Genomic DNA, 22,009 nt, shown 5'->3' on the forward strand with positions numbered 1-22,009 from the left:
CTTGGGGCCTAGCAGAAGGATGGGGCCTCAGAAATTAGGAAGAAATTAGTCTCCTCCACCCCTTCATTCAAAGAATTAGGCGGAACTTTATTAGAGGACATACATACAGATTCTTAATGGTCTTTTCATTTTGCATGGCACATTTCTAGGTTTTTTCCCATTTACTCATAATTGTTGTCCTCTTTATAAATAAGTGACTAAATTTGAATGAAAGTCAATTAACATGCTCTTAGGGCTTCCCAGCTGGCGCAGTGGTAAAGAATCCACCTGCCAGTGCAGGAGATGCAGGTTGGATTCCTGGGTCAGGAAGATCCCCTGGAGTAGGAAATGGCAACCCACTCCAGTATTCTTGCCTGGAAAATGCCATGGACAGAGGAGCCTGGTGGACTACAGTCCATAGGTTCGCAAAGAGTTGGACACGACTGAGCACAGTATAGCAGCAGCAGTTAACATACCTGAAACAAACACAAGAAAGAACTCTGAAGCATTTTCTAGTACATTAAATTTTGTGTTTGAACTCTACTATTATAGTGGATTTTAAAAAGAGCTTTTTTGTTATTTTCATAGATTGTACTTTTAAAAGTATAGAAAATATACATATTGGTTCTAGTTGTCTACATTGACCATTTAACATTCCTTTTAAAACGCTTTTTAAAGTTCAAAATAGTTCTCACCATCTCTGTAAATGCAGTCATTGTGTGGTTGTCCTTTCTAGTATTCAGAGTATTTTATTAGAAAGTACGATGGAAGTGATACTGAAACTTTAGTACACTGGTTCTTTTTCTTTGAGAACTATTTGAGTTTGTATGTTTAAAATACCTTCTGATATGTGTCTTATATTCCATTGCTCTTCATTGTTTTGTCAGTTTTTAACTATTTAGCTGTTACCTTTAATTATTATGGCATAGACTAAAGCACAAATTACATCTTTTTCATGTTTTATTAGAAAATTGTATTCCCTATTGGGTCCACATTGCTAGCAGCATTTTCCTCGGTGGCCTACAACATGATAACTTCTGTAATTAATTTTATCCGCCCTATGAGATTTTTTGCCTGTTCAGTGACTTAAAACCACACTGGATGATCTCTAAATCAGACTAATTTCTTCTAAAGTGTATGTGAGATTCCTGGATTTCTAAAATATAATTCTTTAGAAAGTAAGGGTTTAATGTCAGTCAGTCACTTCAACTCTGGGCCTAAAAAGAATAGATGTGTTTTAGTATCCATATCAAGTGCAATACTGGTCTTTCCTTAGATGCAGTGCCTTGGCTTGCTGCCAGTTTGTACTGTCCTGTACCTGCTCTGCACTCAGCTGCTGGGGCCTCTGTCCCGTTTCCTAGATAGTGCTGCTACCACTGTGCTGGATCAGGGTCTTGCTCCCTCTTTTGCTTTCTGTAGTCTTCAGGATAGTTGCTAGAAAGTGGGGGAAAATATAGAGGTCCAAAACTGACATGGACTATATGGGACCTAATGGTATTCTGGAGAGGAATATTGTCAGAGTTGCATGGAGGCACAAGTTACAAACAGTATACAATAGCAGTTACCTTAAGTTTTCATTATTAAAGTCTTAGACTGTAAGTAACTAGGTGTGATTTGTGATTATAAAAGTATAATACTAAAGATTATACTTTTTCCTCTCAGCTTTGAGGTATATATATATATATATATATATATATATATATAAATTCACTTCAGAATTTTAAGGTACATTTTTTATAGAGATTTATTTTTATCTTTTAACTCTTAATGACAGTTTGCCTTATTACAGAGACTTGATTTGTGTGTGTGTACACATATGTATTGTCAGTAGCTAGATACATCTAAAATCTGGGATTGCTTGGTTTATTTCAGTAAATCTGGGCCTCAGTTTATCTAATGAAGAAGCAAGAAAAAAATGCTCTGATAAATTGGAGATAAAAATCTTCTGAGGCTTAGAGAAAAGTTAGGATGGCAAATGGTAGGCATATTGTTTCCCATTTCTGTTCTGTTGATGGTGTCCTGACCTGGGCAGGGGTCCAGAACTTAGAAGAGGAAAGTGACATAGATGCAAGAGACTTGATGTTTCTGGCCTAGGAACTTCATAATCAAAGATAATTAAAAGTGTAGGCCAGTTTATCTACAGAGCACTGTTCATTTCTCTACCAAATGGTGAGAGTAAATTTGGAAGTAAATTTAAGCCAAGATTTAAGCCTGCCTGGTTCCTCTTTCCATGGGATTCTCCAAGCAAGAATACTGGAGTGAGTAGCTATTCCCTTCTCCAAGAGATCTTCCTGACCCAGGGGTTGAACCTGGATCTCCCGCATTGAGCCACTGGGGAAGCCCATAAAATAATTGGGCAATGACTAAATAGAGTAATCTATATTGCTCAGGAAAAGAGTTTCAAAATGGGAGAAGAAGATTTAAAATGGGATAATGTCTAAATCCTTTCCAGCACTTGCTTCTTTAATGCCTTTCTCCACTTTGGATTATTAAACATGTATATATATACACACATATATTTGGATTGTTATATTAAATACATTATTTGGCTTGAAGTATTATGTACAGTGTTGAGCACATACATGTTCAAAAGATACAAGTCTCTTCCTGTTAACCACATCTCTGTCGTTTAGTGTTTTGAGTGGACAAAGGTTATAGTCACTATATAGAAGCTACCTGTAACAGTTCCTTAAGGGAAATTTCTATTTGTTTCAGACTTGTCCTCACTAGGCAGGGAGTCAGTGTTTGAAATATAGTGAGAAACTACTAACTACAGTTTGATCACATAGTGCATTCTAACTACCCTCTTATTTTCACATATGTGGTTAGTTTTTAAAGTGTTCGATATTTTTAATCTGACTCTTGTTAGGTTCATCTTAGTGGTCAGTGCTGTGCATTATCAGAAGTCAGTTACAATACTTTTGCCTCTTTTTTGGTTTACAGTTGAAATTGCAGCATCCAATGGCTGAGTCAATTTCAGCTCTCTTAGTCATGCCTCACATTTTTTTCTATCTTAAAATAAAGGCAGCTACATTTTTATTTACTTTCTCATTTGCTTTTTTCTAACTTTTGTTACAGAACTGTGCAAATGATAGAAGCAGAATTCTGCTGACTAATCAAACCCTTTATTCTTGCCTCATTTCTCAATGTCCAAACTGTTTGAGAAGCTTAAATTTTTGTGTCATGTTTAATTAGCATGAGATATTCTTTTATGGTACAGATTTAATACTTGATCCATATCCTTAAAATGCTTGGTCTAATTCCTTAAAATATTTAATTATGTATTATACAGTACATCCATTTCCTGCTCTGGCAAACAAATTTTATGTGTTTGAAGTGAAATTTTGTTTAAATTCCAAACAGTGGTTGATAACATGATTTAGCATGAAAACTTATTTATGTGGCAGTTGTAAGTGAATGTTTTATCTTGGCATTGGTTTAATGATAATATTTGAATTGTTTCTTTAGTAGTCCCAGCCAAGCATTTTCTACTGCCGTGTAGTTTATGAATTAGTACCAATTTTATACCTAAATTTAAGAGGTTAAATATCATGTCTGTCTTTAAACATACAGATATACTGTGGAGAATTATTGAAAGATGATAATGAGCTGAATATTCATTTATTTTACTTATAACCTTAAATGTTAGTTGAACTTAGAATTTTACTTTAATGACTATTTCACATACTTTTTTAAAAGAGTCAATTATTTTAAACTTATTTTATTCTTTGATACCTGTCGAACTCTTGTTTTTACTTGGTGTTGTAGTTGAGAAAATTTTAAAAAGCGTCATCCATGATGCTGTAGTGTAACATCTCAGTGAAATTTCAAGCCTTAGTTTTCATTAGTGCCAACGAGAACAGACTGGTTTGTAAGGTTTTTCCAGTGCTACAAAAGCTACAAAATTCTACTGCTAGAAAAACATAGCAAATATAATAGCAAAATAAGAAAAAATTAATTTTATTTCAACCTTTATTGTTTATGATGAAAAATTGCTAGTTCCTTCTTCAGTAAGTAAAATTACTAAGTTTTTTTAACTCTACCGTAATTACAATTTTCAAATTCATCTGAAATTTTAATATGTTAAGAATATTTGATATTTTAATGTAATGGTTAGTTTTGAACATGTAATAATTGAGTGAGGTAAATTAGTTAATCTGGAATGATTTGAAAGCTCAAAATTATATCTTGCTGATTTTCTAAGTTGGGTAGAAACTTTAAGAAATAGAAAATACTTTTCTTTTTCTTCCTTATACTAAAAGAATTGCAGTTTGGGAATAATTTTACCATATCTTAACTGATAATTTAACTAACATACCATCATTAAAGAAAAAGAAACACCAAATACTAGTAAGTAATAGCTGTTATAATAGAATGTCAGATAATGGGTAGGAACTATATGCTTCATTTTTTAAAATGGTGTCATTTGCTGTAAAATATAATAGGTTGGGGTCTTGCTGAATTTTGTCAAGGAGTTTCACAGAAAATTCTTTCCAACATTTGAGAAAAGAAACAAAGATCTTTTCAGGTTTGAGAATTATCACAAAGATATTCTTGTTATGGTTACTGAGATGAGACATAGGAAGAGAGTTTTACTAATTATCTAGACTTTTTTTGGTCAAGTTGTTGTTTTAACATTTAATGGAAAGTATCTGATGGTGGAGAGGAAATTGGGGTTTGTGTTCTTTAGGTAAAGAAAAATTGGAAAATTGCCAACAGTATAAGGAATGTCATCAATAATTCATGTATTATAGTATCTCTTCTGGTTTCCCAGGTGGTTCAGTGGTAAAGAATCTGCCTGCCAATGCAGAAAAAGCAAGAGACGTGGGTTCGATCCTTGGTCGGGAAGATCCCCTGGAGTAGGAAATGGCAACCCACTTCAGTATTCTTGCCTGGAAAATTCCATGGACAGAGGGTTCTGACAGACTGTATAGTCCATAGGGTTGTAAAGAGTTGGACGCGCCTGAGCACACAGTATCTTTTCTATTATTTTTCTTCAATGAGAGATAGCTTGATTCCTATATTTACTGAAGTATTTACTAAAATGAGTAATTGTTCTCAGTTTTTTCCTGGTGGATCCAAATCTTACGGATTTGTTCAACTACCCAATAATTTAGTTAAGACTTAATTCAGATTTTTTTTTCTGTGTTCTAAATAAACGTACAGCTGATTTATTCTCCTTTTTTTGTTTTGTTTGTTTTAAAGGAACCTAGGTAAAAATGGCTTATCTAACAGTAGCATTTTATTGGATAAATGTCCGCCACCAAGACCACCATCTTCACCATACCCTCCCTTGCCAAAGGAAAAGTTGAATCCACCTACACCTAGTATTTATGTGAGTCTGAATTGACTGACTAGAAATAAATCAAACCAGTGTTTGCACCTACCTGTCTTTTGTAAGATCTTGCTTTACATCAATATGGATGCCCTTTAGGAAACATTAAAATTATTGGTGGCAGCTTGAATGTTTCAGGGGAAAATGATGTATTCAAAAAGATTTTGTAATAGCATTTAAAACATGCCTTCTCAGATATTTATTAACTGTGATTATATTACAGTAGCACAAAATACTTTTTTACTACCCCTAATTTTTAATAGATTTTGGCAAAAACCACTTAAAAAGTAACTTTTTTGAAGTAAGCTGTGTTTTAAATCTGCATTTTACTAGTTGTAAGGACCTTAATATTCATTCTGTTTTATCCATCTACTAAAAAAATGATATTTACCTTCCCAAAGAAAAAGTGTTCAAGAATATAAAATACGATGATAGATATGTCATTAAAAGACTTAATAGATTATTTAGAACTGAGGATTAGTTTTCCTTAACAGACATTTAGATATCTCATACAGGAAGTTGATAAGAGTTCAATCAAAGCAACTCTTATTTATCTTTCTCCGAAATAGGTCCCCCTACCCCATTTCTTTCCATCTTCCCATTTTCCCACTTCTACCCCAAATTTTTTTATTGATTTTAAACACTGATTTTTTTCTCTATTTTATAATAAAGATCACATAACATAAAATTTATCATCTTAATCATTTTTAAGTGTACAGTTCAGTGGTGTTAAGTATGTTCTTATTGTTTAAACCAGTTCTCCAGAACATTTTCATCTGGCAGATCTGAAGTTTAACACCTATTTAAAAAACAGCTCCCTCTTCCCTGGTCTCCCCAGCTCCTGGTAGCCATCACTCTGTTTTCTGTTTGTATAAATTTGGCTACATTAGATACCTCATGTAAGTTAGATTGTGCACAGTTTTTCTTTTTGTGACTGACTTATTTTCATTTAAAGTGTCTTCAAGATTCATCCATGCTGTACCACGTGATAGGACTTTCTTCCTTTTTAAGGCTGAATAATATTTAAACCATTTTGATTTTGAAGTTTAAATTTTACCTCTCACATGTTTTGTTCAAGATATAATGAACAAGAGAAATGTATGTGGTTACTATCTAACTCCAATTAGAATCAAAAGACATAGTGATAAAATACTATAAAATATAAAAAATAGAAGTAATGGCACATAGAATGTATTATTTATTTAAATTGAAAAAAAATAATGAATGTTAATTTGGCATAATATTTTCTCAAAGGTCTACTTTATAGAGATCTAACAGTATATTTTAATTTTGCAGTTGGAAAATAAACGTGATGCTTTCTTTCCTCCGTTACATCAATTTTGTACAAATCCAAACAACCCTGTTACAGTAATACGTGGCCTTGCTGGAGCTCTTAAGTTGGGTAAGCTTTAAATAAGAAAAAGGAAAAGTATGTGAATTTCCTTTACTATCTATTAACTTCTAAAGCACTAGCAGAAACTTTTTTCTATTCTCTTGTTGTAATTTTTCATATTTTCATTTTAATATTTTCCTGTCTGAGAGAGAGAAGGAGGGAGAGGGGGAGTTATTACTTTTTTAATTTAGCTTTTATTTTCTTGCTGTTATATAGTTATGATTTAGGTTGACTAATAGAAATTTTTAATACAAGATTCAGGTAAAACTTGATATTACTATTAAGTACTGTAGCCTCCTAAATAGTTCTTCTCACTTTCAGAGATTGAATAAATGAGTGAATCTTCATTCCATGGCCCCTTGATTTTTCTCCCTCTGTTAATAGCATGACAGTTAGGTCCAGGGCTTCAGAGTGTGCAGAGGCCCTAGTGTTTTAGGGGAATTAGATAAGTACCATGAAACCTTTTTCTTTTTTACTTAAAGGAAAAATAAAAGCACTTTTGAAAATATTATTCCAAATTTATTTTTATTTATTAACTACATTTATTTATTTATGAAGACCTGGGACTTTTCTCTACGAAAACTTTGGTAGAAGCTAACAATGAACATATGGTGGAAGTGAGGACACAGTTGTTGCAGCCAGCAGATGAGAACTGGGATCCCACTGGAACAAAGAAAATCTGGCATTGTGAAAGTAATAGATCTCATACTACAATTGCTAAATATGCACAGTACCAGGCCTCCTCTTTCCAGGAATCATTGAGAGTAAGTATTTACTTACTGAAAATTATTTTATTTTGGAGATTGTTATTTTATTTTATACTATTTTGCTTTGAAAGGGAGCTTTTGTAAGCATCTCATTATTTTATTGTTACATAAAATAGTTTTTTATTATTCTTATTTTTATAAAATACTGTATGAATGCTATCCACTTCACGCTTACTACTAAGTCTAAGCAAACCTATGGGTTGATAAATACTGTTACTGTCTAGTGAGGTATCTCTGTTATTTCTGGGATATTTCTATTTAAAGAAGTGTTTCTTAACCTTGGCATTATTCACATTTTGGGTTGGATAGTTCTTTGTTGTGGGGGGCTGCCCTGTGTATTGTAGAATATTTAGTAGCTTCCCTGGCTTCTCCCTACTAGATGTCCGTAGCACACCCCCTATACCCTATTGCAGTTTTGACGATCAAAAATGTCTCCAGACATGCTAAATGTCCCCTGTGAGGCAGAATTATCCCTAATTGGGAACTGCTGATATTAAAGGATAAACTTAAGTCTCAAGTTTGCTGTATGCTTGCAGAGTTCCTTGTCTTATGCCTTCCCATTAAACTATCAGGTTAGTATTATCTGATATATAACTCTCCCAGGAAGCATTACCCATCTCAGTCTGAAAGAGAAAACTCCAAGAGAGGCATAAATTATTTCAAAATATACAGAAAATTAAGGAACAAAACTTTGAAAAATAGTCAGGATTATTATTAAGATTCATAGGCCTTTCAGCAATGAAGCATTACTAAAATCCTTTAGCACTGAAATGAGAACTTCGTGAATTCTCCTACAAAGTGAACATAAAACATCCATTAAAGTGACTTTATTAAATGTATTACTCAAACACTTATCTGTACTAAGTTGTTCTGTACATATCGCACAGCTGAAATTTAATATGTGCCTGCAAGTCTTTTACTTGCAATTCATTAGATTTGCTTATCTCTGTTTAAAATTCTGCCCTGAATTCACATTTTCAATCTAGGCAACATTTGTACCTGCTAATCATGTGATTGTGTTCCTTTTTCAATACCACTCTCTATATCATATAGAAAAAGTCATCTAATAAAAACTATCCTGCAACTTATATGAGTTCCAGTATAATTTGTTGTTCATATAAATCTCTCTAGTTCAAACTTCTGAGATACTTCAACTCCATGGTAGTATTATGGTCAGAAAAGAAATAGATAATAAGCAGGATTCAGAGATCATCAAGGAAATTTTTGGAAGAAGATGATGAGAGGCAGAGTATTTAAATAGAAATTGATCCATAATCAAAGAAACAGTGGTTTTTGTGTGTGCTCTGGAGATGTGTGAAAAATTTAACAAATGTTTAAAAACCATACATATTTAAAAGGAGGGAGGCAGAAATGTCACTAAGTATACCTAAGTCAGAAATTGTAGGACAGGGGTAAAAAGATACCATATTGGTGACAGGGAAATCATAAAAAATAGTAATATTTGCATTGAAAAGCTCCTGTATTTGTCCAGCGTTTAATTTACTTGCTAATGTTGTAAATGTTTATAATTCACGTATAATTCATTTTGAGGGAAAAAGGATTTATCCTAGAAATAACTTTCTCACATTTGTCCATAATAAAGAACAGAGAAAATCTTACCCTCTGTCTTTCCATATGCATTGCATACATACATAATTACATGTACATGCATACCTCTGTTAGTTGGGGAAATTTATGTCAAGGTTGCCACTTCTGGGCCTCTGAACCTAAGTGTCATCTCTTGAAAGTGGGGAGGAGTGGAGCAGGAACGAGAATCTATAGTTTTTCTCCTTATAGGAGAATATTAGAAAGGAAGACTATGTGGCTAGTGGAGGGGGTTAGATACCATGCCAGTGAGTTTTGACTTTGCCTGGCTTTCTATTTAATGTGGTCTTTGAAGAAGTTTTCGTGTGAGAGAGGTCTGTAGAAACTTAGCTTCAGTACTCCACCATTGATCTATATGTAAACTTTTCAACTGTATGGTAAAAAGGTTGCAGAATAAATACTAAGCTGGAATGCTTTTTGCTTAATCTACAGGAAGAAAATGAGAAAAGAAGTCACCATAAAGACCACTCAGATAATGAATCTACATCTTCAGATAAGTAAGTAATTTGTAATGGCCACTTAGTATTTCTGTTTAAAAGGCATGTTTCTAATATTGTCTCTCTCTTTAAGTTCTGGGAGGAGAAGGAAAGGACCCTTTAAAACCATAAAGTTTGGGACCAACATTGACCTGTCTGATGACAAAAAGTAAGTCTTTCTAGTAGTGTTTCTGTTAACTGATACCAAGAGGTGTCCTATTAGCCTGACTGAGAATTGTCTAGTTTCCTCTTCTGTTTTGTTTGTCATTTTTCTAAATTAGTATGCAGGTTTTAGCCAAATTATTTTTGCTAGGTTTTACAATTATTTTCTTTGACTTAAAACTCTTGTATACATTTTCAAGTCCCTTCTATATGTTGTTGCACAATCGTAAAATTATAATTATATAAAATATATTAGTAAAATAAAATTATACAACAATTATAAAAATAAGGAAGTCAGTTTTTTTCTTTAATTTTTATGCTCTTTGTTAGGATGCTTTTTTTCTTTGCAAAATTTAAAAATTTAAGCATTCCAGAGTTTTCCTATGAAGAAGTAAAATATTTATAGATTTGATTGTTTTTCTGATTGGAACACAAGGTTCTTAAAGTTTTTTACTACACATATTTATAGCACGATTTCACTCTTGATACGTTTTTTTTATTGCAGGTGGAAATTGCAGCTACATGAGCTGACTAAACTTCCTGCTTTTGTGCGTGTTGTATCAGCAGGAAATCTTCTAAGCCACGTTGGTCATACCATACTGGGTATGAACACAGTTCAGCTATACATGAAAGTTCCAGGAAGCAGAACACCAGGTAACTTTTATGAACTAACAGTTGACACACAAATTGATCAAAATGTGAACCATGCAAAAGAGACCTGGATTCTTTTCATTTATAATGAATGAAACTGGTAGAATTGTTTCTATTACAAGATATGACTCTTGAACTGAACTCAGATTATTAATATTTTTTCTCCCTTGGTAGTATCTTTTTAAAAATGTAATATCCCTGAAATAACAGCAGTGTAATTTGGAAACTTGATCATTGGAGTATTCCTGGGAAAAGAAGTCCCTGTGACTTAAAGACTGTTTTTGATCACAGCTACTGCAGAGTGGCAGGGTTGTTCTAAACTTTTACCACAATCATGATAAGAAATGTTTTATATCATGACAGTGCAAAAACAGTTTTTTATAATAATACATTTTCTAATCCATTCCTTTCTGTTTCATCTAACAAAGAAAGTGTATGTTGCAATCCCCTTGTTGTTGTTGTTGCTACAACAGCACTTGATGTGGAGACATGACTAGCCTCATCTAGTCCAGGTTTTACCACCAAGTAGGCTTGTCACTTTGCCAAGTCACTTTTCTTTGGGTCTTTTTTTTTCCATTTGTAAAATGAAGTTGCATTAGTTTTAGACTTAGAATTCTGTCCAGCACTACTAATATATCATCTTTTTTGTGCTGCCTTTGATTGACATGAAATTTCACAGGGTGATGTTCAAAATATTTAACAATTAGGATGGGTGTTGGTGATCATGAGTTTAGTTATACCAATGGCTATAGGCTGCTTATCATCCTCAGGTGTTTCTGTTTGCTCCTTGAAGTAGCCATGGTTTGAAGAGCAGATCACTTTATTCTTTATTACCTGTTCATTGAATTGTACCTAAAAAATTGTTTCAAGATAGGCCTATGCTTGCTTCTGGGTAAAGTTCCCAGTTCTGGCTGCTCATTAGAATTTTCTAATAAGCTTTTAAAATATGTGTAGTTGACTAACATCTGGAGATTGAGAGCTGGACATCCATATTTTTTTTAAAAAAATATAAGCTCCTCAGAGAATTCTAGTATACAGCCAGGATTAATACCATTAGGCTGTAGTTTGTGTCCTCAGGCCATTGGAAGCCCAATTCTGTGATATTTTATGAATAGTTGAATAAAGTAGAAACAGTTCTGGAATAAATGGTAGAAGATCTATCTACTCCTTACTCTGTCATTTAGACACCAGTGTAAATGCTAAGAAGTTATTTGAATTCTCTGTAGTTCATTGTTCTTATGTTTGTTGAATTGGATTGCTTCTATTAAAATTAATTTCAATTGAAATTTTCTTTCATCAATTTGAATTATTTTATGCAAATAGTGTTATCCTTATGTCAAAGAATGCAGTTTTTCACTACAAATCAAGGGGGAAGCAAACTTGATAGATCACTTCTTTGTTACTTCTGTCTAGAATGTTGGGGATTTTTTGGTTGGTTTGTATATATACCTTGTATATATATATACAGAATATATATATATAATATATATATATATATTTTTTTCAGAATGTCCTATGGAACCTTAAAGAATTTTCTAAAGAATTCCCTTAAGGTAGTGCTATCCAATAGAAATATAATGCAAGTCATATATATGACTTAAATAGATTTAAATATGACTTAAAATTTTATAGTAACATTAATGAAAAATGAAATTAATTTTATCCTAGTTATTTCCAAATAATCTTTTTAACATGTAATCAATACAAAATTATTGAAATAACCCCTTGAAATCCAGTGTATACTTTGCAGTCTCAGTTTACATTATCGTATCTTAAGTGGTTACTGTATTAGACAACTTAGTATTAGAAGAAATGTTAGTTTGGTTCAATTTTTTTAAATTGCTTTGAATACTTTTTCGTGGGACAAACACTTTGTTCTTTCATGGGACAAGCAGTTTTTTCTTGGATTTACCTAGATAAATATGTTACTTGCTTTAATGGACTTTATGATCAGTCTATGTTCTAAACTAGAGATGCTCTCAGGTTCTACCCTAAAAGGTTTTTAGTTACTTGATGGGATCCCAATGTCTCTAATTTTAATTACAGCTTAATTTTACTTAGAGTCCATGCTATGGACACTTCCAGCCATCTACCTGTGATAAGAGACAGTTGTATTATGAGTAATATCTTCATATTAATGTTGTGATGCATAGAAGACTAGGGTGCTGTGTGCACAGAGTGTGGCAAGAGTAGCTACATTTTTATTAAGTGAGGTGAAACTGACATAACAAAATTAAACCCTTTGAAGTATGCAGTTCAGTGACATTTAATACAGTCACTATGGAGTGTAGCCATGACTTCTGTGTAGTTCCAAGACATTTTCATTAGCCTATAAGGAAACCCACCCATTAAGTAGTCATCCCATTTCCACCTTCCTCTTAGTCCCTGACAACATCTAGTCTCTTCTTTCTTGCCGTATATTGTTACCTGCTCTGGATGTTTCATATGAATGGAATCATACATTATATTGCCTTTTGTGTCTGGCTTCTTTCACTTAGCATGTTTTTGAGGTTCATCCATACTGTATCAGAGGTTCAGTTTTTATGGCCAAATAATATTCCACTGTATGGATATAGAACAGTTTACTTCATTCATCAGTTGAGGGGCATTTGGGATGTTTGCTTTTTAGCTCTTATGAATACAGTGTTTCATGTATATGTACAAGAATTTGTTTGAATACTTGTTTATACTTCTTTTGATTATATACCCAGAATTAAAATTGCTGGATCGTATGACAACTCTATGTTTAACTTTTTGAGGATTTCGAAACTGCTTTCCAAAACAGCTACACCATTTTACATTCCTGACAGCAGTGTACAAAGATTCCAATTTTTCTTCCACATCCTCATGTAGATTGCTTATTTTACATTTTTTTCTTATAGCTGACCCAGCAGATTTGACTTTTTGTGTGTGTGTGGTTTAATTTTCATGTGCTTGTTGACCATTTGTATATCTACTCTGTGGAAAATGTCTCTCTAGTTCCTTCTTTTTTTAATTGAGTAGTTTGCCCTTTTGTTGTTGAGTTGTAAGAGTTCTTTGTATAGTCTGGATATTAATTCTTTATCAGATACATGTTTTGCAGTATTTCCTCCCATTTTGTAGGTTATTATTTCATTCTCTTGATAGTGTTCATTCATGTACAAAAGTTTTTAAATTTTAATGAAGTTTAATTTTTTTCTTTTGTCACATGCTTTTGGTGTCATATTTAAGAAACCATTGCAAAATCCAAAATTGTAAAGAATTTGTGTCTGTGTTTTCTTCTTAGATGTTTATACTTCTTGGATTTAGGTCTTTGATCCATGTTGAGTTAGTTTTTGTGTGTAGTATGAGCCAGGGGTCCAACAGTATTCTTTAAGATATAGATAACCAATTTTCCCAGCACCATTTATTGAAAATCAATTAACCATAGATGTATGGGTTTAATTCTGGAATCTTGATACTGTTCCATTGATTTTTATCTCCATTTTTATTCCAATACCACACGGGTTTGATTCCCTTTGAGGTAATTTTTAAAATTGGGAAGTGTGAGTCCTCAACTTAGTCCTTTATCTCTTCATAGAGCTTTGAGTTACTGTCTTATATTCTTTCATTTCAATCTGAAAAACTGTAGCATTTCTTATAGAGCAGATTGACTAAATTCTCCTTTAGTTTTGAAGAATAGTTTTGCCAGATTTTTAGTTCAGTTTTTTGGTTAAGTTTTTTTTTTTTCTCTTCAGCAACATAAATATGTTAAGCTGTTGCTTTCCGGACCCCATGGTTTCCGTTATGAAAACAGCTATTTTGTTGACAATCCTTTTTATATCACAATCACTTCTCTTCTCCTGCTTTCTAGATTTTCTTTCTCTTTATACAGTTTGAGTATTATTTTAGAATGAATATTTTTGAATTTATCTTTCTTAGAATTCCTTGAGCTTCTTGGATATGGAGATTCATGTGTTTTGTCACATTTGGAAAGTTTTTTACTATCATTTCTTCAAATATTCTTATTGCCCCTTTCTCTTTCCTCTTCTGGGACTCCTACAATGCATGTGCATGCTCGTGTCCCATGGGTCTCCTAGGGTCTGTGGATTTTTTTTCATTGTTTTCTTTCTTTTCCTCAGAATATATAGTTTCATTTGGCCTGTCTATAAATTTGCTGATTCTTTATCCTGGTCACATCTACTGAACTGAATTCATTTCAGTTATTGTTTTTTTCAGCTTCAAACTTATATCTCATTCCTTATTATGATTTGCATTTCTTCATTGATAATCACAGAAAACTACACAAAAAAAAACACAGTCACAGAAAACTAACCAAACTGGTAACGTGGACCGCAGTCTTGTCTAACTCAGTGAAACTATTAGCCATATCGTGTAGGGCCACCCAAGACAGACGGGTCATGGTGGAGAGTTCTGAAAAAACGTGGTTCATTGGAGAAGGGAGTGGTAAACCACTTCAGTATTCTTGCCTTCAGAACCCCATGAAAAGGCAAAAAGATAGGACACTGAAAGATGAACTCCCCAGGTCAGTAGGTGCCCAAAATGCTACTGGGACATCAATGGAGAAATAACTCCAGAAAGAGTGAAGAGACAGAGCCAAGGCAAAAACAACACCCAGTTGTGGTTGTGATGGGTGATGGAAGTAAAGTCTGATGCTGTAAAGAGCAATATTGCATAGGAACCTGGAATGTTAGGTCCATGAATCAAGGCAAATTGGAAGTGGTCAAACAGGAGATGGCAAGAGTGACATTGACATTTTAGGAATCAGTGAACTAAAATGGACTGGATTGGATGAATTTAACTCAGATGACCATTATATCTACTAATGTGGACAAGATTTCTTTAGAAGAAATGGAGTAGCCCTCATAGTCAACAAAAGAGTACAAAATGCAGTACTTGGTTGCAGTCTCAAAAACAGCAGAATGATCTCTATAAGGCAAACCATTCAATATCACAGTAATCCAAGTCTGTGCCCCAACCAGTAATGCAGAAGAAGCTGAAGCTGAACGGTTTATGAAGACCTACAAGACATTCTAGAACTAACACCCCCAAAAGATGTCCTTTTCATTGTAGGGGACTGGAATGCAAAAGTAAGAAGTCAAGAAATACTTGGAATAACACGCAAATTTGGCCTTGGAGTACAGAATGAAGCAGGGCAAAGGATAACAGAGTTTTGCCAAGAGAACACACTGGTCATAGCAAACACCTTCTTCCAAGAACACAAAACAAGATTCTACACGTGGACATCACCAGATGGTCAATACCGAAATCAGATTGACTATATTCTTTGCAGCCAAAGATGGAGAAGCTCTATACAATCAGCAAAAACAAGATCAGGAACTGACTGTGGCTCAGATCAGGAACTCCTGATTGCCAAATTCAGACTTAAATTGAGGAAAGTAGGGAAAACCGCTAGACCATTCAGGGATGACCTAAATCAAATCCCTTATGACTATACAGTGAAAGTGAGAAATAGATTTAAGGGACAATAGATCTCACAGACAGAGTGCCTGATGAACTATGGACGGAGGTTCGTGACAAGAAAAAGAAATGTAAAAAAGCATAATGGCTGTCTGAGGAGGCCTTACACATAGCTATGAAAAAAAGAGAGGCAAAAAACAAAGGAGAAAAGGAAAGATACAGGCTTGTTCCTTGGAAGGAAAGTTATGACCAACCTAGACAGCATATTAAAAAGCAGAGACAATATTTGGCCAACAAAGGTCCATCTAGTCAAGGCTATGGTTTTTCCAGTAGTCATGTATGGATGTGAGAGTTGAACTGTGAAGAAAACTGAGCCCCGAAAATTGATGCTTTTGAACTGTGGTGTTGGAGAAGACTCTTGAGAGTTCCTTGGACTACAAGGAGATCCAACCAGTCCATCCTAAAGGAAATCAGTCCTGAATATTCATTGGAGGGACTGATGATGAAGCTGAAACTCCAATACTTTGGCCACCTGATGTGAAGAACTGACTCCTTGGAAAAGACCCTGATGCTGGGAAAGATTCAAGGCAGGAGGAGAAGGGGACGACAGAGAATGAGATGGTTGAATGGCATCACTGACTCAATGGACATGAGTTTGAGTAAGCTCTGGGCATTGCTGATGGACAGGGAAACCTGGTGTGCTGCAGTTCATGGGGTTGCGAAGAGTTGTACAGGACTGAACGCCTGAAGTGAACTGATTGATAATCTGTTTGTTGAGGCATCATTCTTCTTGTTTCCTTTTGTTCTTGAACATGTTTTTTTTTAACTCTTTATGTATATTTTAAGATAGTTGATTATAAAGTATTTGTCTCTGAAGTTCAGTGTCTGTTCCTTTTCAGAAATACCTTTTGTTTATTTCTGATTTTTTTTTTCTTTCTATAACTAGACCATACTTTGTTTCTTTACATACCTTATGAGTTTTTGTTGAAAACTGATTTCTTGAGTATTTGTAGAATGTGGTCTCTGAAGTCTCTGTCCATTTAGCATAGTGCTCAGCTAGTGTTTTGACATTTTGAATATTATGTTGTGGCAGTTAGCGGGAATCAGAGTCTCCTCTCTTTTCTAAGGTTTGTTACTGTTGTTTGTTATGGGCTATAGTTGTTTATTCATTTAGTGAGTTTCCGCACTTTTTTTTTTCTCTAGTTATTCATATATCTGTTCTTTTTCAGGTTCTTTTCCCATTTAGGCCATTACAGAGTATTAAGTAGAGTTCCCTGTGCTATACAGTAGGTACTCATTACTATCTATTTTTATATGTAGTGAGAGTGAAGTCACTCAGTTGTGTCCGACTCTTTACGACCCTATTGACTGTAGCCCACCAGGCTTTTCTGTCGAAGGGATTTTCTAGGCAAGAATACTGGAGTGGGTTGCAATATTCTTCTCCAGGGGATCTTCCTGACCCAGGGATTGAACTCAGGTCTCCCACATTGCAGGCAGACTCCTTACCCTCTGAGCCACATGAAATCCCTTTTATATGTAGTAGTCACACTGTTTTTACAAAGACTATATTCCTTGTCATATATGGGCACTGAAGTGTCCTTTCCATTAATTATCTCAGCAGTGATATGATAGATTTCTTTAAATGCCTCTTGCCCTGGGCATGTATGTGGCTTCTAAATTCTACAGTATCCAGAGGAACTTTTCAAAGCCTTTATTCCTGTGAAATCTCACTCCCCAGCTTTTCCATCCAAGCGTTAGGGATGTCTGTCGTTTTCTCCAGGTTGTTCTTTTGTTTGTTTGTTTTGTTTTTTGCCCTTGGTGGCATCAGCTTGTTCTTTAGTCTGGCAGTGTTTTGGGAGGTCCTCCTGCATTGAAATACTTGTGCTGATACGGCTCTGAGGTAGGTGAAAGAATGAGAAGTCCCTTTTCTGTCAGCCTTTTGGGGAAACTGCGGGGTAGACAGAACAGAATTCTTTGGGAACAAGATCTATTCTGCTCCCTCGAGAACCAGGGAAACTCACACTAGGAATTCGCACTACTATTTTTTAAGTTCACTGTCACAGCAGTGGTAGAAATGGAGATATGGTGAGTGACATGCAGATATCTACTGTGTTTAAGTCATTTTTCTTTTGGTCAGTTGTTCGTTTCTGTAAACCTTTGACTATATTGTCCAAATTTCTGATGAGTTTGCTTCCGACAGTTTTCACCAGGTGTTTTTGTTATTTTTGTTGTTTGGTATTTCTGGTGAGTTCCCCAAGTTCCCCGCTCGGCCATTTTTGTTGACACCATTCCTGCCACTACATGCAGTTTGAAAATCAGACTTCTTGCCTCTCTACTGATGTCCTAATGCTACTTGTAAGAAATGGGAATTAGTTCACAAGGAAGTAGTGGTAATAATATCAATAATAGCTAATATTTATTACTTACCATGTATTAGGCAGTATTCAAAGCAGTCTTTGTTTCATTGTTCCTCAGAACAACCCATTGACTTATTGGAATCATTATCACCAAATCTTATAGGAAACTGAATCAGAAAGGTTTAGAAACTTGCCCAGTGTCACATAATAACTAAGCCAAGGAACCTGACTTCAAAACCTAAGCTTTTAACTGTGATTTAGATTGTCTTCCACAGAGCTCCTACTGAAAAAGTTAGTTGACCAAACTCAACTCTAAGACTTGACATATACTGATAAACAATTGAATAACACAGGAGCATTTTCTGTTGAACATTTCTAAGGTTTCATTTCTAAAGACACATTTTTCTATAGAATTTATTGTATGCTGATTTTTTTTTTTTTTTCTTTTCACATTTCAGGTCATCAAGAAAATAACAATTTCTGTTCAGTTAACATTAATATTGGTCCAGGTGACTGTGAATGGTTTGTTGTTCCGGAAGGTTACTGGGGTGTTCTGAATGACTTCTGTGAAAAGTAGGTTTCCAAACTGAATTTTATTAAACATAATTATTTGAAAACAGTTATTGTAAAGGGCAACTTACTAAGCTGGATATCCTAATGCATGTAAGCAATTTTCACTTACCATTCAGCAGGAAATTCATTTACTAAATGATTTGATTCAGGATGGGGAACACATTTAAATCCATGGCTGATTCATGTCAATGTATGGCACAAACCACTACAATATTGTAAAGTAATTAACCTCCAACTAATAAAAATAAATAAAAAAAAAAGATACCTTAAAACCACTTCATGCAGTAGTGATAGTCTTGAATTTAATAGGTAGAAAGTTGTATTGTTTACTGGGTTAATTAAGCAGTTGATGTATAAATACTTGTTTATGTGAAAGAAACATTGTTCTTAGATAAATGGCTTTAGAAATGGAAGGAATTCTATAATTGAGCACCCTTAATAACTTAAACTTGAATGTATTACTCTTTGCTGTATCATCATGATACAAGTTCTTTTTAAAACTATATTGGCAACTTTTCTTATAACGCAATTTTGTAAGATTTAAACAATAGCTTCAGATTTTGTCACCTAGAATTGAAAGAATTCACATAATGGAAATGTTCCTTTCCTTAAGTTCCTAGGAACTCTTTGTTTAATTATCTTCTGTTAAAGGGTACTTGGGAATTGTTTTCATTAATTTAAATTTAATTATTTGTCTTATTTTGTTTAAAAAATTACTCTGTTACTTAAGATCCTGATTTTTTTCCATTTGTAATTAAATTGGAAAATTATTATAGCTAAAAGTATAAATTATACATACATTTGGTGTTATTTCCTCTCCAGCCCAGTAGGATAAAGAGGGGGAAAACCACCTAAAGCATTTATATATGAGAGACTTTGAAAATTAATTATGCACCTATTATACATACTGACTTACAGTTTGCAAATTTTGGGTTAAAAGATCCTTGCTGTAAATATCTTGATTTAGTATGAAATTTAGTTTACATGTATATATACATATACATACTATATAAATATAGTTGCAAAAACAACCATAATAAGACAGACTTTCTTTATATACAAGCAGAAGTTAGTCACGTTTTATTTTCTAAGAAAGCTCAAGATGTGGAATTCTAAAGAGTCAAATGCTGTTATGAAATAACCTGATCCATGTTAATCTTTACTGGACCAGCAGTCTGGTGGTAGCAGAGAAAGAACTGTATCATACAGAAAATCTCTATGGTGCTTCAGAAATATTTTTATTTCTTAAACTTTGAGATACTATTTAGTATATTGTTGTAGCTATAGTACAGTGATCCTTTTTCATAATTTCTGAGTAGGATTGACTATTTTTAGCATGTAGTGTTTTTTTCTATCTGAATGGAGAGGTAATGTGGGAATAGGTAATTGGAATAGGCAGATGATGTCTAAAAGCTTGAACATGGGGATAATAAAAAAGTCTGAAGAGTTAGGTAAATTTGACTAAGTTTCAGAAATACCAGTTGCATTTCAGTGTAATTTTGTTTCATAGAAGGATTTTTGCTTGTGATATTAACCGATTTGACCATATCTGTATAGTTTGTTTTATGACTTTATGTTTGTCATGAAATAACCAGTCATTTGACTATATGATAGAGAAGATACTTGATTTTTTGTCATTGTTATTAGCTTCAGTTTTTTACCCTAGCTATTGATTATTAGATGGTATTGATTGATTGCTTGCTTTTGGATAGAAAGTTTTCTCCAATTTTAAAACAAGAGCACATGGGATAAGTAGGGCTAGGATTTGTTTATAACCATATTCTGCTTTACAGACAAGTTTTTCTAAACCGTAATTATAGAAATATTTCATATCATGATGAAATAGAATTAAAAGCCAGATTTTAAAGGAAAAGCTTAGTAACGTGTTGTCTCTAAAGTATAGTGGTGGTGGTGGTGATTGTTATCAATATTTGTACATGTGTATGAGTGTTCATTTTTTAACTGCATCGTTTTAGTCAATCAGTCATCAAAACTGTACAGAGACTGATATGCTATCCTCCTTTCCTGCTTAGGATTCAAAACAGCAATAGAGAACATTTCTGCTTTCTCTTCTACTTTTCCTCAGAAAATGAACTTGTATCTGCCATAGAGTTCCTGTTTATGGATTTAAATAGCTTGATGCCAACCCCACCTTCCATTTACCTTTTAGAGATTTCTAGGTGCACCAAGGAAAAGAGTTTAATCAAAATAGACTTTAGTGAAATGAAATTAAAGATTAATGTTTGTAAGTGTTACTTAAAATAACTTTTGATTTTATTTGGATCTTTGAAAAATCAACTGAAGGTAGTAATACTGATATTTAGATAAGTCATCCACTACTTAACTGTAATTAATTTCACTCATTTTATATAGTACAGTTTCTCATTGCATAAGCTATAAGTTTCAGTGCAATGAATAACCGTATTTTTTAAAACTTCTGACATTGTCTTTCAGTCATGTAAGGAGCTTATTAAAGTACTTGATCCATTTGTAATATTTTTTCTTATTTCAGAAATAATTTGAATTTCCTAATGGGTTCTTGGTGGCCCAACCTTGAAGATCTTTATGAAGCAAATGTTCCAGTGTATAGGTTTATTCAGCGACCTGGAGATTTGGTCTGGATAAATGCAGGCACTGTGCATTGGGTTCAGGCTATTGGCTGGTGCAACAACATTGCTTGGAATGTTGGTCCACTTACAGGTATTTTAAAGACTATGACTTTAAGAAAAACACTTTAGTTTATAAAGGATTGTATCTGATGAGTTTATTCTTTTTTTCTTGGAATGTAGCTCACTAGAAATCAGAGGAAGAATGTCTCCTTGAGTAAAAATTTAACTTGTAGTACAAGATAGTAAGTTAACAAACAGAAATCCAAGACTGTAGATCTCACCAAATGATAAATTTATGTTTTGTATGCAAGAAAGAGATACTTTCAATAATTTTTTAGAGTGCTTGATTTTGTTTCATAAAGGAAACCCTTTATGGGAGAGAGCAAAGTACAGTGGCTATACATTCTTTGAAATCTTTCATTATCTGATATGTCATATATATTTAGCCCTATTATGTTAAAATCTGTTTGAATTATGCCTGCCTTTAGGCAGCATTAAGATTATGGCCTCCCAAGCCAGAAGACCTGGATTAGGACCAGAACCTGGCGTTTGCAACTTTGGGCAAGTTATAGAACCTCTCTGGGCCTCAATTTCTTCATCTGTATAATGGAAGTGATAAAATTAATAAGATAACAGCAAAGATTAAATGGTATAGTATCGTGAAATACTTTAGCACAGTGTGTAGCACAAAGTTAGAGTAAG

At 33.8% G+C, this 22,009-nt stretch overlaps 1 protein-coding gene across 15 annotated transcripts in view; it reads left to right on the plus strand.

Annotated features, from left to right (window-relative positions):
- The window catches only part of KDM6A (lysine demethylase 6A), a 179,418-nt gene that overhangs the window by 138,928 nt on the left and 18,481 nt on the right, over positions 1-22,009 (plus strand). For all 15 annotated transcript variants that reach the window (XM_065916544.1, XM_065916546.1, XM_065916545.1 and 12 more), the window contains 8 exons: positions 5,185-5,314; positions 6,611-6,716; positions 7,266-7,471; positions 9,512-9,576; positions 9,650-9,724; positions 10,223-10,371; positions 18,584-18,698; positions 21,211-21,398. In XM_065916544.1, coding sequence (XP_065772616.1) covers positions 5,185-5,314; positions 6,611-6,716; positions 7,266-7,471; positions 9,512-9,576; positions 9,650-9,724; positions 10,223-10,371; positions 18,584-18,698; positions 21,211-21,398 — 1,034 coding nt within the window. The remainder of the gene's footprint in view (positions 1-5,184; positions 5,315-6,610; positions 6,717-7,265; positions 7,472-9,511; positions 9,577-9,649; positions 9,725-10,222; positions 10,372-18,583; positions 18,699-21,210; positions 21,399-22,009) is intronic.

Source organism: Muntiacus reevesi, chromosome X, assembly GCF_963930625.1.
Source record: "Muntiacus reevesi chromosome X, mMunRee1.1, whole genome shotgun sequence".
In the NCBI taxonomy this organism is placed as follows: Eukaryota; Metazoa; Chordata; class Mammalia; order Artiodactyla; family Cervidae; genus Muntiacus; species Muntiacus reevesi.